The sequence below is a fragment of the Homalodisca vitripennis genome, chromosome 4 (genome assembly GCF_021130785.1).
Source record: "Homalodisca vitripennis isolate AUS2020 chromosome 4, UT_GWSS_2.1, whole genome shotgun sequence".
Lineage (NCBI taxonomy): Eukaryota > Metazoa > Arthropoda > Insecta > Hemiptera > Cicadellidae > Homalodisca > Homalodisca vitripennis.
In genome coordinates, this window is record NC_060210.1 from 205262562 (window position 1) to 205280531 (window position 17970).

The 17970-nt window shown below is 40.7% G+C and overlaps 1 protein-coding gene across 1 annotated transcript in view; it reads right to left on the reverse strand.

Moving 5' to 3' along the window:
• LOC124360938 (MATH and LRR domain-containing protein PFE0570w-like) overlaps positions 1–17970 on the reverse strand; it is a 132648-nt gene that overhangs the window by 76618 nt on the left and 38060 nt on the right. Inside the window, exons 9-12 of the mRNA XM_046814955.1 lie at positions 15018–15181; positions 12913–13019; positions 9817–9961; positions 3580–3836 (exon numbers count right to left, since the gene is read on the reverse strand). Coding sequence (XP_046670911.1) covers positions 3580–3836; positions 9817–9961; positions 12913–13019; positions 15018–15181 — 673 coding nt within the window. The remainder of the gene's footprint in view (positions 1–3579; positions 3837–9816; positions 9962–12912; positions 13020–15017; positions 15182–17970) is intronic.

A 17970-nucleotide genomic window follows, 5' to 3' on the forward strand; every position in this document is an offset into this window, starting at 1 on the left:
TTTTACCTCTACATTTCTCCAAACACAAAAATTCAATAAAAACAAACATGATCAAACTAAAACTAAACTCTTTATTGAAAAAACACTCAAAACTTGTTTTTATTCTTGATCACACTCCGCCACCCAAAATGCGAGTGCCATGCCTTCGCGCTGATGTCAACGAAAGAAAAACATCCCTCGAGATAGTACCTATCAGTAAAATATCAAATTCTAGAGGATCTGATCAGAAATATAAATTGAATTGTAATGGAAAGGCAATTATGTACCGTGCAAATCATGTGATGCCGCGTGGCCTGTCGTAATCGGGATTCTCGAGAAAGATAAGATAACAGCGACAACAATACCGATCACAATGCCTGGAAATGCTTGTAAGTTTGTAATTTTGTAATTAAAGAGTTGTTTTTTCGTTCTATCATGTTTGTTTCTATAAATTTATATTTTTGTGTTCTTCATACTGGTGTGGTCGGTATAATCCCAAAGTACCCTATTATTAGTGGTGAATGTGCTATTTTTGAGGACAATGAATTGAGTTGTTTATATAAAATGTATATATTGTAAATATTATTTCTTTTACTTTTTTGAAAAATTAAACAAGTTTTAGTCTTACAAACCATTACAATTAGTTTGTGTTATTTTACAATAAATTGTTATTATTTCAAAAGTGCAAAAACAAGTATACATATCTGTATACTTCTACTGACGTGTATGTGGAAATATATGAAGAAGTGCTTATGCAGCAATAGAATTAATTGGATATATCTCCTGCATTTATCAAGGAAAGTTCTTCAAATGTTGTGTGTGTAGTAAGAAATATGTGTACAACAAAATTGCTTCATTTTTCAGGGGCTACAATTTTTTTCTACCCTTTATGTATGTCCAAACTATAAAAAATAAACAATTTTTTATGTATAAATACGCTAAAAAAAACCAAATCATTCTATAAAAGTACTTTTTAACTATTACATCTAAGAGTACACTTATTTGTGAACAATTTAAAACAAAAACCTAAAAATTATTCTCAAAAATAAGAAAACTAGATGTATTTTCCCTCTACGGTCCCTTATCGCCATGGGCTTTCTGGCAAGTCCATGGAAAAATGGCTGGGGTTAAAAGCCAGTTTAAAAGGTGTATAAATCCCCAGACCATGGCATCGCTCAAATTAAGACTGTCAGAGTGTAACTGGAGTGATGTATACAGTGCACAGTCACCCGAAGATGCATACAACGCATTGATGGGAGTAGTAGCAATGGAGATGAATGCCACATGTCCCATAAAGAAAACCAGGAATAAACTCAAAAAAACCTTGCTGACTATAGTGATGAGAGAGCAAATGAGCTTAAAGAAAACTACCTCAAATCATTACGTACATACGAGATGACCGGGAAGCAAGAAGACAAAGATATAATGACACACAATAAGAAGCGCTATGACCTTAGACTAAGAGAGGTAAGACAAGAAGCTACTAACAAACATATTCGTCAGGCAAACAACAAATCCAAAGCTATATGGGAGGTCATAAACAGCGAGAAAACATCCAAGAGGGGTCAGAAAGCAAAACAGCAATTTCAGCTGACTACAGCAGAAGGAGAGATTAACGACCCACTGGAAGTTGCTGAAAAATTCAACAACTACTTCTGCAGCATCGCTGAAGAAACTCTGAGGACAGCTGGTTACACGACACCACAGACCTTACCAACGCCAAGCCTGGAGCCAGTACAACAGATTCTGACACTTACCCCCACTACTCCTCTAGAAGTCAAAGAAATAATCGGGAGCTTAAAGAACAGGGGCTCATGTGGGCTGGATGACATATCATCAACACTGACCAAGTACTGTGGTGATATCTTTGCCCCTCTATTAGCAGAAGTGATAAACAAATCTTTTGCATTTGGTATTTTTCCCGCTGCAATGAAAATTGCTAAGGTATACCCAAAACTAAAAAAAGGATCCTCAACCGAAATGAGTAATTACCGTCCCATTTCTAACCTCCCAACTTTTTCAAAAATTGTTGAGAAAATCGTTTTAAGGAGACTCCTGGACCATTTAAATAAATTCAACCTTCTCCCTGAAAATCAGCATGGCTTTCTGAAGGGGAGATCAACCACCACCGCCCTAATTGCTCTTTCTGGATATATCATAGACCAAATTGATAACAACAAGTACACCACAGCTATACTTCTTGACTACAGTAAGGCCTTTGATTGCCTGGGACATCAAATTATTCTGAACAAACTCAAGAACCTAGGAATAGAGGGTATCACGCTTTGCTGGTTTAAGAGCTATCTTGAAGGACGATCCCAACTGGTTGAGGTAAAGCACACATCAAGACACGTAACCCAGACTGTCAGGTCAAAGTGTCTCCCTACTACAAGGGGAGTCCCACAAGGCTCAGTGTTAGGTCCGGTACTGTTCATCCTTTTAACATACGACTTCCCCAACTACATCAATGACTACAGTACTGCAGTCATGTACGCCGACGATACTACCTTACTTTGCAAAGGTAACACAGCTGAAGAACTTAGTGTAAATGCGTACATATCCTTAAATATGACATATGACTACTGTGCATCAAATGACCTAGCAGCAAACCCACAAAAGACAAAGCAGATAAATTTTGGGAGGAGGAGAGGGCAAATCCCAGTTCTACCTGATGTCTCCCTCGAAGAAGAAAGCAAACTATTGGGCCTCACACTAGATGCAAACCTGACCTGGGGACCACACATAAATGAGCTGTGCAAAAAACTGAACTCTGCTGTCTATGTGGTGAGAAGACTAAAACAGATAAGCTCCACAGATGTAGCTAAGGTAGCATACTACTCACTTCTGGAGACTCACCTTAGGTATGGGATTGCAATATGGGGGGCCACCTCTGTTGCAAATCTAAACAGAGTGCTCATTATTCAGAAAACAGCAATAAGATCGCTAGCTGAACTAGATTGGCAAGCAAGCTGCAGAGAAGCTTTCAAGCAGCTAAAAATTAAAACCGTCATTGCTATCTACATCCAAGAAGTGATACTTCTGGTTGATAAAAATGGTCTTCCCAGAGAAACTAAAACCCATAGCCATAACACCAGAAGCACATCAAGAATCCCTATTCCACGACACAGAACAATGCTTTTTGAAAAGAAACCAACCTACATCGGGACAAAACTGTACAATCTTCTGCCGGATGACATCAGAGCACTAACGGGAGCTGCCCTGGGACACAGACTGGACACCTGGCTAACGGATCAACCCTTGTACTCTATTAAAGAATTCTACACTCTTGTCGAAGCATAGCCTGACACCATTGTATTGCATTGTATTATAACATTCTATGTAATTGACGCCATTACTTTTCTTGACGAAAATGTAAATAAAGATTTATTGATTGATTGATTGAAAAGGATTAAAAAATGTAAAAAAAAAAAATTATATTTATTCTTCTAGACTCTTCTTAAAGTAATAAAGAAACAAAAAATAGTAACACACGAGTAATATTTCAAAGACAATCGAGTTAAAACCATGGTTTCAAGATAAATCTCCATATTTTTACTAAATCAGATTCTCAACTTTTAAAATGAATATAATGATATGTACCTTGTTTCCACTTGAAGTTCTTCTCTTTGGCGCAATAGTCAGCGAGGTCCCTGGTGACGGAGGGGAGGGACTTGGCCAGAGACTGTATAAGCAGATCTCTGGTGGTGACCACCGGCTGTGTAGGAGCCCCCATCTCATCTCGAGGACCGAACAGGCTGTGACTGCGAAGGTTGGGTCCCACTGTCAGACTTGACACCTTCCGCCGCGACAGACCCAGGCCACGCATCTTCTCATTCATGTCTATGGCCTCTACGTACCTGTAGACAATCCAACAGTGTATAAGTGTTCTGGATATGTTTAAATATTAAACTTCCATAACTACATTACTTTAAACATAAATTTATAATAAAAAAACCTAAAGTTGTTTAAAGTCTAAAATCCAATTTTTAAAAATAATAAATTATCCTGTAATAAGGAAAAAGTAAGTTACATATAGCATTCAGAAACTAAGACAAAATAAAATTTCGCTACATTGAACATAGCGATGTAACAAAGCCGAATCCCAAATCCACAGAACCTTCAACAACATCAGGATTTGGAAATCGATCGATAGAAATCGACAATTGAATTTGCGGAGATCCGCTGTGTCATTATTTATTGGCACACAAATTACAGATTGCTAAATGTGTTTTTTGTAGTACTTCCAGTTAGATAAAACATAAGCAGATAGGCTTAATAAATTATCGTACTTATGTAAACAAAAATTAGTGTGCGAAGTAGCGGGGTCATGTGCCAATCCAGAGCGTCCACCTTCTCCCTTCCTAAGTGCTGTATTTCGTGCGCCCACATGTGGGAACTGTCTCATCCAATTCTTGTCTTCTATAAAAATCTGATCAGGCTGAGCTAAACAGGCAGGCTTATTTTTGGCTATCCTTTACCACCCTCACTTTCCTTTTCAGTCTACCCTCACCTATCGAGAAATATTTCTAACTTCTACTATACCTAATTTCTCTATCTTCCAAGCCAAGGTGGAACAGCAAATGCCAAGGGCTGTGTGGTCAAGGGAGTGCTTGCACTCTGGATACCTGGCAACCTCCAGTTTAAACATAGCCTTCCCCAAGTAGAGCGGGACAATGCTTGGGGTGACCTTTAGATCTCCGCTACTCGTGGAACACTATGAGTACAAATCAACAAAAAACAAACCAAACCAGAGCTCTAGCACCTCTAAAAATGTGAATGAAAATACAAAAAAAAAAGGGACTGGAAATGGGTGCTGACCCGAGCTGTACTGAACAATCAAAGAAGACAGGCAGACTTCCTAACAGAAGTCCTGAATATTACACTCTGATTTTCCCGAAACCCTGCTCTCATCTGAACAGATGGAAGATATTCACAACTCCATCCTGGAAGCGATCGTGAAAGAACAGGAGGATCCTAACTCTCCAAGCTACCACAGGACCAACAGGAGACAGGGAGTCCTGACTTTCACATGTGAAAATAACAACACAGCAGAATGGCTGAAAGGAAAGCAAGACTCTCTTAAGCTTTGGGAAGGGGCCAGTCTGAGGTTTGTACCAGAGGGAGAAATTCCTTGTGCAAGAATCGTCACGACTGCCTATTTTCCAAATACCACAAATGAATCCACTGATAAGATCATGAGGTTCTTGAAAGCATAAAAAAGAACTATCAGTTGGTGATGGAATGTCCTGTGTAGAAGTGACGAGGAAAAGTCAGTGCTGCTTACCCTGGCAGTCGACTGCGCCACAGCAAGAAGCTTGAAAAAGAGGGCCCACAATTCAACAAGTTTGGCAAAATTCAGTTAAGACTGAAGAAGAAACACCAGGGGAACAGTGAAGAACCAAAACAGGTGGGGGAGACTTCAGAAAAATCTGAGACCGTCACCAAAAAAAAGAACACTGCTGAGGAGATGGAAATGGAAGAGACCGAAAAGGTATCAAAGCAATCTGTACATACCTTACCTGATATAGGTCTGTTCCTGAAGGCAGTGTGGCGGTTCAAAAAGAAAAACTGATGCTCTCTCTTCCTGAAGAAGGGATCCTCTCTGAAAGGACCATCTGTTTCGGCAATGAGAAGAAAAGGGGGCACTGTCCCCAAACGCTCCAAGAGGATAGACCACCAGGGGGAGGTAGTAAAAAGCCATAAATATGTGCATCATACAGATACCAAGGGCGTAATCGAAATCTTGAGTAGGAGGTTTATCACAACAAGCCTGGATATTGCCCTAATTCAGGAACCTTGGATCAACAGAGGTCACATCAAGGATTGACGAATCAGGTTCGTAATCTCATATATGATCGTTCAATTGAAAATCCAAGACCATGTGTTTTAATTTCAAAACATGTAACAGCTCTCCCTGTTACAGATCTAATTAAAAAAGATATGGTGGCGGTGTCTGTGAAAGTAGCCTCACAACAAGTGGAAAAAGAGGTAATCATAGCCTCAGCTTACTTCCCCAACCCTTCAACACACTGCCCACCAGCACCAGTAGAAATAGAAAGGCTACTGCAGCACTGCAGACAGAGAGGCTGTGACTGTAACGCTCATTACACCTTCTGGGGAAGCACTAACATAAACCCATGAGGTGAGGACATAGAGGCTGGAGTTGAGGTGAACATGACCGACAGGGTTCCTGTATCTACCAACTGGAGGGAATACCGAGTATCCAGAGCTGAAGAGTTGGGAGAAAAATGAACTTGAATTAGAAAGGTCTGCTCAACTAGTTGAACACGCTATCATAAGGCCAATGAGAAAAATGGAAGATGTGCCTTGGTGGACTGGGAGGTTAGAAACCCTTAAAAACAAAACTCTAAAATTATTAAAATGGGCAAAAAGGAAAGATGACTTGGATCCTTTATCTCCATGCTCTAAACGAATATAAAAAGTAAATTAGGAAAAATAAAAGAAGAACCTCTTTTTGCAAAAACATTAATAGCCTACCAGAGGCTGACAGGCTTCTAAAAACTCTCCTATGTGACCACTCTAACCCAATGGGCTCCTTACCAAAGAACTTTAGAGCTGCTGTTGGAAACACACTTTTCGGGCAATCACTTGACATGAAATGAGGATTCTTGTATTCTAGTCGGGAGAGATCTGGTCGGGAAGTAGCCAAGTCCAGACAGTGGTCAAAAAGGATATTCACATCTAAAAGAATTAAATGGGCAAAAAGATCCTTTAAGCCATTTAAATCTCCTGGGGTGGATGAAGTTTATCCGGCCCTTCTTAAAGAAGGGTTGGACATATCCTTAAATCCTCTGATTACTCTGTTCAGAAGCAGCTACACCCAAGGTTTATTCCAAAAAAACTGGAGGACGACACTTGTGGTGTTTGTGCGGAAAAATGATGGGGATCCGACTCACCCCAACTCGTATAGACCCCCCCTAACCTCCTTCATGGTGAATACTATGGAAAAAATAATCAATAGACACATTAGGGATGAAACCTTACAAGTACACCCACTCAGTCTATCTCAACATGCTTATATAGAAGGTAAATCAACTACCTCCGCTCTCCACAGCTTAATGGAAGGGGTGGAGAACACCTTCAATAAAAAGGAAGCCCTAGTCAGCATTTTTATGGACATTGAAGGAGCTTTCAACTGAGTAGTATATCAATCACTGCAGGCAGGTCTGGAATGGTTTGGAGTTCCCTCAGATGCTGTCAAGTGGATATTAGCCCTCCCAAAAAGCAGAAAAGTAAAAGATTTGGGACAAATCAGTCACCATCACGGTCCGAAAAGGCTGCCCCCAGGGAGGGGTTCTGTCACCCCTCCTGCGGGCGATGGTGATGTTGACCTTCCAACTAAAGCAGAGATGAGGGGAATAAGTGTAATATGCTATGCTGACGACCTAGTGCTTATGGTCAAAGGGAAAAATAAAGGCATGCTGGAATGCCTTATTCAAGAAGAATTAAATTTTATAAGCAACTGGTGTTATGGGGAAGGTCTTTGGATTAATCCATCAAAAACAAACATGATAACCTTTACCAGGAAATAAAGTTATAGCTTGTAAAACCTGTACTGGAAGGAATCACGATAAAACACTCAAAAGAAGTCAAGTATCTGGGTGTAGTCCTGGATGAGAGGCTGACCTGGAACCCACATATTGAGAACACAATATCTGAAGTGACAAAAGCCTCTTGGTGTCTACAAGAGACTCTTTGGATTTATATGGGGTTTGAAACCCAAAATTATTTATTGGATATATGAAACTATTATAAAACCAATGGTCACATATGTTGCATTAGTGTGGTGGCCGAAAGTAGGACAAAAACAGCTACCAAGAGGCTACAGAGTCTTAGGATAGCTTGCCTAAGCCTTAGAGGAGCGATGAGCTCCTGCTGAACCCTGGAACTTCAAGCGGTCCTGGGATACACTCCTCTGGGGCAGGAGGTGATGAGGACAACCGCTCTAAGCGCAATAAGCTCTAAAGCTTCTAGGAAAAAAGGTAATAATAACTGGGAATGCAGGTATGGTCTGGTACAACTGGCAAAGAAGAACAGAGTTGCACTCAGTTGGGTGCCAGGCCATTAGGGCACTCACAATAATGAAAAAGCAGGTACCCTTGCCAAAAAAAGGGATAGAGTCCCTAATGGTAGGGCTAGAGCTTGGCTGCGGAGTAGCTTTATCCTACAGCAAAGCTCTTGTAAAATATTTGGAAAAGAAGACAAGATACTTTAATTGGGGTAGGGCCTCAGGATTAAGACAATAAAAAATGTTTATCTCTAGTTATGCTAAAGGATGGATATCCCTCCGAGATCATGATAAGGAGGATATAAGAATAATTGTAGGGATGCTGACAGGACATGACCCCATTAGAAAACATCTTATGAAGGTGGATCTTAGTTAGACTGATGAATGCAGACTCTGCGGAGAAGCAGAATAATCAGCGGAACACATACAGCTAAGTTGTCTTGCTATAACTACAACTAGTAAAAATTTTCCTAGTCATGTCTCCTCAGAGAACACTCAAGGACACTAGAGAACAGAAGGCCTCAAATTTAACCCTTTAAGGAGTAATGACGTTCTGGAACGTCACTACATCATTTGTTCATAGGAGTAAGGATGTGAAACATAATACACTCCCAAAATAGTAAGAAAAATTTTGTTTGATTTTTTAATGAAAATCAGATATTATTACTATAAAAAGCTAACATTTACTTATGTTGAGAAAACACAAAGGCTAAAATTTGTTTTTTGTGTGAAAGTGCTCGAAACATGGATGAATACACAGTGGTAAACCACACTCTTTACATTCAAACGTCGTATCCTTCCTCTTCTTTTCTCTGCTTGAGGAATGAGAACAGACGTAGCATCTCTTTTGTGTCTTCCGTGTCTGACCTTCTGGCGTCGGCAGTGGCTGGGGGAAGTGTCTGCCGGTCAGGCGGAGTGGATGTTGGTCTCTGGTAGCGGCTGGCGGCGGCACGATCCTCGACGCCGCGGCTACCAGCCTTCCTTCTCTTGGAGTGTGATGTGTTTTCAATATTTTTCGGATGAGGTTTAGTCTAAAGTCACAAAATCCACTTTTCTTGTTTTTTTTATTACAATCCTTCACTCCACTCGTACAGCCCCCTTCTTATGTCGTCACTACGTAAGTTACGTTCTGGATCCATTTCACAACACAAAAGGAAACTGACTTGAGAACAATAAACTACACTATTTCATCATTGTAGAAGAAACTGCACAAAGTGAATGTTTACAGCGTAGCAACAGAATGCGACTGTAGAAGTTGTTAGCGCCAATTGCTGTTGACAGTAGAAATCGCGGGAATCCGTGTGCGGAAAAAACCTTTACAGCCGCTCTGTAGTTGAAAGCAGCTGATAGTATTTACGCGGGAAACTGCGCTCAGTTATTTAAGGTTAGGAACAGTGGGAGGATTTCTTCCATAGAGGAAAAACATAAGAGCTGGTACTTGTATTGTAAGTCATAATTCATTGACGTTCTAGAACGTCCTTACTATTTTCACATGATTTTTAATATGACGTTCTGGAACGTCAATACTATTTAGTAACAAACACCTATACTCGTTAAAGGGTTAATTGACTTTTGTAAAAGTCTCTGATTTTTAAGACAAAAATATAAGAGAGGCGCAAAGGTCCTTTTAGGAAGTGCCGGGGACAATCGTCTCTTTCCCTGAGGAGAAAAAAAATTATGTGCAGTTAATATAGAAAATGATATTTTCTACATTTATGTTTTGCATAGTTGCGAGTCTCCTGCGTCTATTTCATGGAAGACCGCTGATCAGCAGTAACATAGATAAACCATGAGACTAGTTATAGTACCTGGACCGTGACAGGAGGTAGAGGACCCTGAGGTCATCTGATTGTGGATGTGAAGTTTTCTCTAGGAAAGACATGAAATCGTCTTCTTCAGCAGGATTCAGTGGCAGCTTGAATACAATGTCTAATTTGCTCATCTCAACACAACCTGTGGCATGAAAGACATTATCATATAACAAAAATATACTGACATTTTACATTAAAATAATTCAGGACAAACATTAAAGTAAATAATGTAACCCAATTTGTTTGAAGTAAAGAACAGGTTTTTTTTATATATTTCATTCTGCCTGAGGAACCTAAATTTACTGTACACAAAAATAAATTTCTGACTCGATAATTATCAGTAACCTTTATTGTAAAGTTTATCTGCACATATTAACTTGACATGAAATTTTTTTTGACAACACTTTAAAGTTAACGAAGGAGGACTGATCGGATCAGATTGTTGAGGTAATGGATGGACCAGAGTTAACAGAAACCGAGTATACATGTCCCCAAGCGTGCAAGGTAATGGATAGACCAGAGTTGACAGGACCCGAGTATACATGTCCACCAGCGTGTAAGGTAATGGATAGACCAGAGTTGACAGGACCCGAGTATACATGGCCCCCAGCGTGCAAGGTAACGGATAGACCAGAGTTGACAGGACCCGAGTATACTTGTCCACCAGTGTGCAAGGTAACGGATAGACCAGAGTTGACAGGACCCGAGTATACATGGCCCCCAGCGTGCAAGGTAACGGATAGACCAGAATTGACAGGACCCGAGTATACATGGCCCCCAGCGTGCAAGGTAATGGATAGACCGGAGTTAACAGGACCCGAGTATACATGTCCTCCAGCGTGCAAGGTAACGGATAGACCAGAGCTGACAGGACCCGAGTTTACATGGCCCCTAGCGTGCAAGGTAATGGATAGACCAGAGTTAACAGGACCCGAGTATACATGTTCCCCAGCGTGCAAGGTAACGGATAGACCAGAGTTGACAGGACCCGAATATACATGTCCCCTAGCGTGCAAGGTAACGGATAGACAAGAGTTAACAGGACCCAAGTATACATGTTCCCCAGCGTGCAAGGTAACGGATAGACAAGAGTTAACAGGACCCAAGTATACATGTCCTCCAGCGTGCAAGGTAACGGATAGACAAGAGTTAACAGGACCCAAGTATACATGTCCCCTAGCGTGCAAGGTAACGGATAGACCAGAGTTGACAGGACCCGAATATACATGTCCCCTAGCGTGCAAGGTAACGGATAGACAAGAGTTAACAGGACACGAGTATACATGTCCACCAGCGTGCAAGGTAATAAATAGACCATAGTTACAGGACCCGAGTATACATGTCCACCAGTGTACAAGGTAACGGATAGACAAGAGTTGACAGGACCCAAGTATACATGGTTCCCCCAGCGTGCAAGGTAACGGTAGACCAGAGTTGACAGGACCCGAATATACATGTCCACCTAGCGTGCAAGGTAACGGATAGACAAGAGTTTAACACAGGTAACATGTCCACCAGCGTGCAAGGTAATAAATGACATAGTTACAGGACCCGAGTATACATGTCCACCAGTGTACAAGGTAACGGATAGACCAGAGTTGACAGGACCCGAGTATACATGGCCCCCAGTGTGCAAGGTAACGGATAGACAAGAGTTAACAGGACCCGAGTATACTTGTCCACTCATAAGTAACATGCCAGAGTTGACAGGACCCGAGTATACATGGCCCCCAGCGTGCAAGGTAATGGATAGACCGGAGTTAACAGGACCCGAGTATACATGTCCTCCAGCGTGCAAGGTAACGGATAGACCAGAGTTGACAGGACCCGAGTATACATGGCCCCCAGTGTGCAAGGTAACGGATAGACAAGAGTTAACAGGACCCGAGTATACATGGCCCCCAGTGTGCAAGGTAACGGATAGACCAGAGTTGACAGGACCCGAGTATACATGTCCCCCACCGTGCAAGGTAACGGATAGACCAGAGTTGACAGGACCCGAGTATACATGTCCCCCAGTGTACAAGGTAACGGATAGACCATAGTTACAGGACCCGAGTATACATGTCCACCAGTGTACAAGGTAACGGATAGACCAGAGTTGACAGGACCCGAGTATACATGTCCCCCAGCGTGCAAGGTAACGGATAGACCAGAGTTGACAGGACCCGAGTATACATGTCCCCTAGCGTGCAAGGTAACGGATAGACAATAGTTAACAGGACCCGAGTATACATGTTCCCCAGCGTGCAAGGTAACGGATAGACCAGAGTTGACAGGACCCGAGTATACATGTCCCCTAGCGTGCAAGGTAACGGATAGACAATAGTTAACAGGACCCGAGTATACATGTCCCCTAGCGTGCAAGGTAACAGATAGACAAGAGTTAACAGGACCCGAGTATACATGTCCCCTAGCGTGCAAGGTAACGGATAGACCAGAGTTGACAGGACCCGAATATACATGTCCCCTAGCGTGCAAGGTAATAAATAGACCATAGTTACAGGACCCGAGTATACATGTCCACCAGTGTGCAAGGTAACGGATAGACCAGAGTTGACAGGACCCGAGTATACATGGCCCCCAGTGTGCAAGGTAACGGATAGACAAGAGTTAACAGTACCTGAGTATACATGGCCCCCAGTGTGCAAGGTAACGGATAGACAAGAGTTAACAGGACCCGAGTATACATGTCCCCTAGCGTGCAAGGTAATAAATAGACCATAGTTACAGGACCCGAGTATACATGTCCACCAGTGTGCAAGGCAACGGATAGACCAGAGTTGACAGGACCCGAGTATACATGGCCCCCAGTGTGCAAGGTAACGGATAGACAAGAGTTAACAGGACCCAAGTATACATGTTCCCCAGCGTGCAAGGTAACGGATAGACAAGAGTTAACAGGACCCGAGTATACATGTCCACTAGCGTGCAAGTCTCTGCTATAACCGGCTCCTCATGTAGCAGTAAGCATTGAGTAAATTCAAATTCAAATTCAAATTTAAATGACTTTATTTGTATTATATATACAAATGGGCGAATTTAGGGCCATAAGGCCCTGTCTTATAATTAACCCTAAAAGTAAACACATACCTGAGAAGAACTGATGAAGAAGTTCAGACTTGCAAGAACTGTGGTGGCGCTGGAATTCAAATGCCTCATGGATCAACCCATTGAGTAGTAACAGAGTCATTTTCATTCTGTGGATGGGAAACATAATTTATTGCTCTCACTAAAATATATATCAGTAGTAGAGTATTCAGATATATATCAGTAGTAGAGTATTCAGGTACTGAACTTTACTGCACTCTAGAGCTAAGCATATACTGTTCACCCTGACAAAGCGTAGCGTCCTAGACTCTTTCTGTGGATATAGAAATGTTTATTGCACTTTACCTTAATAATCAAATCTTGTTTTTTAGAATTCTTGATATAAACCAATTTTTTTGCACTCTTGAGATTTATTATAATCAGAGATAATATAAACTTGTAAGCTCATTCTTCCTGTAATACGTGAATGAATACATTCTCTACTTTAAAGTAAATTAGTTTATTGTTTCAAAAATGTTTATGAAACCAACGTACTTTGAAGTAAACAAAAATTTGGTAAATATGAAATAATACACAGACTTTTTTCATACTTTTTACACTGAAACTTATGAACTCTTATAATTTATTGTCTTATAATTTACTATAAGAATGTCTGCATAAACATGATGTACCATCCTTAATAAAATTTTTCCTTATTTATATATTACATTACTGAAATAAGAGGTGTAGCTAGGAAATAACGAGACTAATGTTGTAAAAAATTTAATTTTAATTTTATACATAATCACTTACTGTTACATTAAATTTACCACTTTCTCTATCACTACAACGTTCCATGAGAATTTTCTATTGTTAGAAACGGTGCTGGAAGTCATCTTCTGTCATCTCCTTCAGGACATGTACCACTTTCTCTTTTACAGCTTCCACAGACTTAATCTTGTCCCTTTTAATGCAGATTTCACTTTAGGGAATAGGTAGAATTTATATGGTGCAAGATCTGGTGAATACTAACAGTAGGATGCTGTACTTGGCTAGGGACCTCTAGACAGATAAGGAGGGATAATCTGGCGCTTTGTCTTGGTGGAGAACTCATTATTTGTCCTTCCACATTTCGAGGTGTTTTTTCCTTACCCTTTGGCTTAGGTTAGAAGGTACCTCAAGGTAATAATATTGAATTATTGTTTGATCTTCAAGAACCCAGTGAAGGTACACAATCCCATGGATATAAAAAAAGAACATCATCATCATCATTGCTTTAAATTTAAACTTACTCATACGAGCTTTTTTTGGGTCTCTGTGAAGTGCTCTTTCAGTGCAAGAATTGGTGCTTTGTTTTCGGATCATAAGTAAAAAACCAAGTTAACTCACATTTTATTATTGTTTTCAAAAAATTTGGGTCATTTTCAATCGCATACAAACATTTTTGCAATCTTCTTGTTGTACAAACATTAGAATATTAGGCACCATTTTAGCACAAACTTTTCACATGTTAAAATTGTCATGTACAATTTGCCTTACACATTCTTTATCAATACCTACAGTTTAACCAATTGCCCCAATACTTAATCAATGGTCAGACCAAATCAATTCCTGATTTATTCGTAATTTCCATCCATTTTTGACGTTGAAGGGCAACTTGGCTGCAAATCATCTTGTATGTCTTCTCTGCCATCTTTAAAACGCCATTCAAAAACAAGTAGCCACAATTTACATTCACTACCATACACTTCTTTTAGTAAATTATCAGTTTCAGTAGCAGTTTTTCCAAGTGGAATTTTAAAATAATTCGTTGTTTTACTATTACACTAACCATTTTATCTGGCAAAACAAGAAAACTACAATAACGTGAACGTTGGTTCTGATGAAACGAGACTAGATGCATATTAAAGAGCTTGATGGCGGTTGACAAATGCCTCCTTGATCCGCACCAGCGTCAGTCTCATAATTTAATAGCTACACCTTATACATTCCTTACATAGTTAGTACGCCTAATGACAGAAAGTGCTTTTCTGTCATTACCAAATTACTTGAGAACAAGAAATAATTTTGCCAATTTCTTATTTGTAATAAACCAGACAGCCGGTACCAAGAGTCACGTTAATACACATTAAGGTTTTTTTTATTTTATTTCAGGCCAAATACATCACCTGATATCCTCAGGCTCAACCAAACCAGGCTTTCGAATGTTGAGGTAATGCAGAGCTAGTTTATGGTGACCAGACGCTAACAGTAGGCAGACCACAGTACGATGTTGATACACTTGGATGTCCTCCTTATTGACAGCATCATCCAGCAGCAAACTCACTCCCTCCTATGACAATATGTTTACATTACTTGGAATATACTTCCTAATACTATGTTGGTACTCCGAGATAACAACATCTCGCAGTAAACATTCCCTCCCCTGACAATATTTTTATATTAAATACAGTACAATTCCTAACACTGTGTCGGTACACCTGGATGTCATCTTTATTGACAGCATCATCCAGCAGCATACTCACTTCCTCCTATGACAATATGTTTACATTACTAGGAATATACTTCCTAATACTATGTTGGTACTCCGAGATAACAACATCTCGCAGTAAACATTCCCTCCCCTGACAATATTTTTATATTAAATACAGTACAATTCCTAACACTGTGTCGGTACACCTGGATGTCATCTTTATTGACAGCATCATCCAGCAGCATACTCACTTCCTCCTATGACAATATGTTTACATTACTAGGAATATACTTCCTAATACTATGTTGGTACTCCGAGATAACAACATCTCGCAGTAAAAATTCCCTCCCCTGACAATATTTTTATATTAAATACAGTACAATTCCTAACACTGTGTCGGTACACCTGGATGTCCTCATTATTGACAGCATCGTACAGCAGCATACTCCTTCCCACCTGTGACAATATGTTTATATTGCATGGAGTATACTTCCTGACAGTGTGTCAGTACACCTGGATGTCCTCATTATTGACAGCATCGTACAGCAGCATACTCCCTCCCTCCTGTGATAATATGTTTATATTGCATGGAGTATACTTCCTGACAGTGTGTCAGTACATCTGGATGTCCTCTTTATTGACAGCATCATCCAGCAGCAAACTCACTCCCTCCTATGACAATATGTTTACATTACTAGGAATATACTTCCTAATACTATGTTGGTACTCCGAGATAACAACATCTCGCAGTAAACATTCCCTCCTGTGACAATAATTTTATATTAAATACAGTACAATTCTTAACAGTATGTCGGTACACCTGGATGTCCTCATTATGGGCAGCATTGTACAGCAGCATACTCCCTCCCACCTGTGACAATATGTTTATATCGCATGGAGTATACTTCCTGACAGTGTGTCAGTACACCTGGATGTCCTCATTATTGGCAGCATCGTACAGCAGCAAACTCCCTCCCACCTGTGACAATATGTTTATATCGCATGGAGTATACTTCCTGACAGTGTGTCAGTACACCTGGATGTCCTCTTTATTGGCAGCATCGTACAGCAGCAAACTCCCTCCCACCTGTGACAATATGTTTATATTGCATGGAGTATACTTCCTGACAGTGTGTCAGTACACCTGGATGTCCTCTTTATTGGCAGCATCGTACAGCAGCATACTCCCTCCCACCTGTGACAATATGTTTATATTGCATGGAGTATACTTCCTGACAGTGTGTCAGTACACCTGGATGTCCTCATTATTGGCAGCATCGTACAGCAGCATACTCCCTCCCACCTGTGACAATATGTTTATATTGCATGGAGTATACTTCCTGACAGTGTGTCAGTACACCTGGATGTCCTCATTATTGGACAGCATCGTACAGCAGCAAAACTCCCTCCCACCTGTGACAATATGTTTATATGCATGGAGTATACTTCCTGACAGTGTGTCAGTACACCTGGATGTCCTCATTATTGGCAGCATCGTACAGCAGCATACTCCCTCCCTCCTGTGACAATATGTTTATATTGCATGGAGTATACTTCCTGACAGTGTGTCAGTACACCTGGATGTCCTCATTATTGACAGCATCATCCAGCAGCAAACTCACTCCCTCCTATGACAATATGTTTATATTGCATGGAGTATACTTCCTGACAGTGTGTCAGTACACCTGGATGTCCTCATTATTGGCAGCATCGTACAGCAGCATACTCCCTCCCTCCTGTGACAATATGTTTATATTGCATGGAGTATACTTCCTGACAGTGTGTCAGTACACCTGGATGTCCTCTTTATTGGCAGCATCGTACAGCAGCATACTCCCTCCCTCCTGTGACAATATGTTTATATTGCATGGAGTATACTTCCTGACAGTGTGTCAGTACACCTGGATGTCCTCATTATTGACAGCATCATCCAGCAGCAAACTCACTCCCTCCTATGACAATATGTTTACATTACTAGGAATATACTTCCTAATACTATGTTGGTACTCAGAGATAACAACATCTCGCAGTAAACATTCCCTCCTGTGACAATAATTTTATATTAAATACAGTACAATTCCTAACAGTTTATATTGCATGGAGTATACTTCCTGACAGTGTGTCAGTACACCTGGATGTCCTCATTATTGACAGCATCGTACAGCAGCATACTCCTTCCCACCTGTGACAATATGTTTATATTGCATGGAGTATACTTCCTGACAGTGTGTCAGTACACCTGGATGTCCTCATTATTGACAGCATCGTACAGCAGCATACTCCTTCCCACCTGTGACAATATGTTTATATTGCATGGAGTATACTTCCTGACAGTGTGTCAATACACCTGGATGTCCTCATTATTGACAGCATCATACAGCAGCATACTCCTTCCCACCTGTGACAATATGTTTATATTGCATGGAGTATACTTCCTGACAGTGTGTCAGTACACCTGGATGTCCTCATTATTGACAGCATCGTACAGCAGCATACTCCTTCCCACCTGTGACAATATGTTTATATTGCATGGAGTATACTTCCTGACAGTGTGTCAATACACCTGGATGTCCTCATTATTGACAGCATCATACAGCAGCATACTCCTTCCCACCTGTGACAATATGTTTATATTGCATGGAGTATAC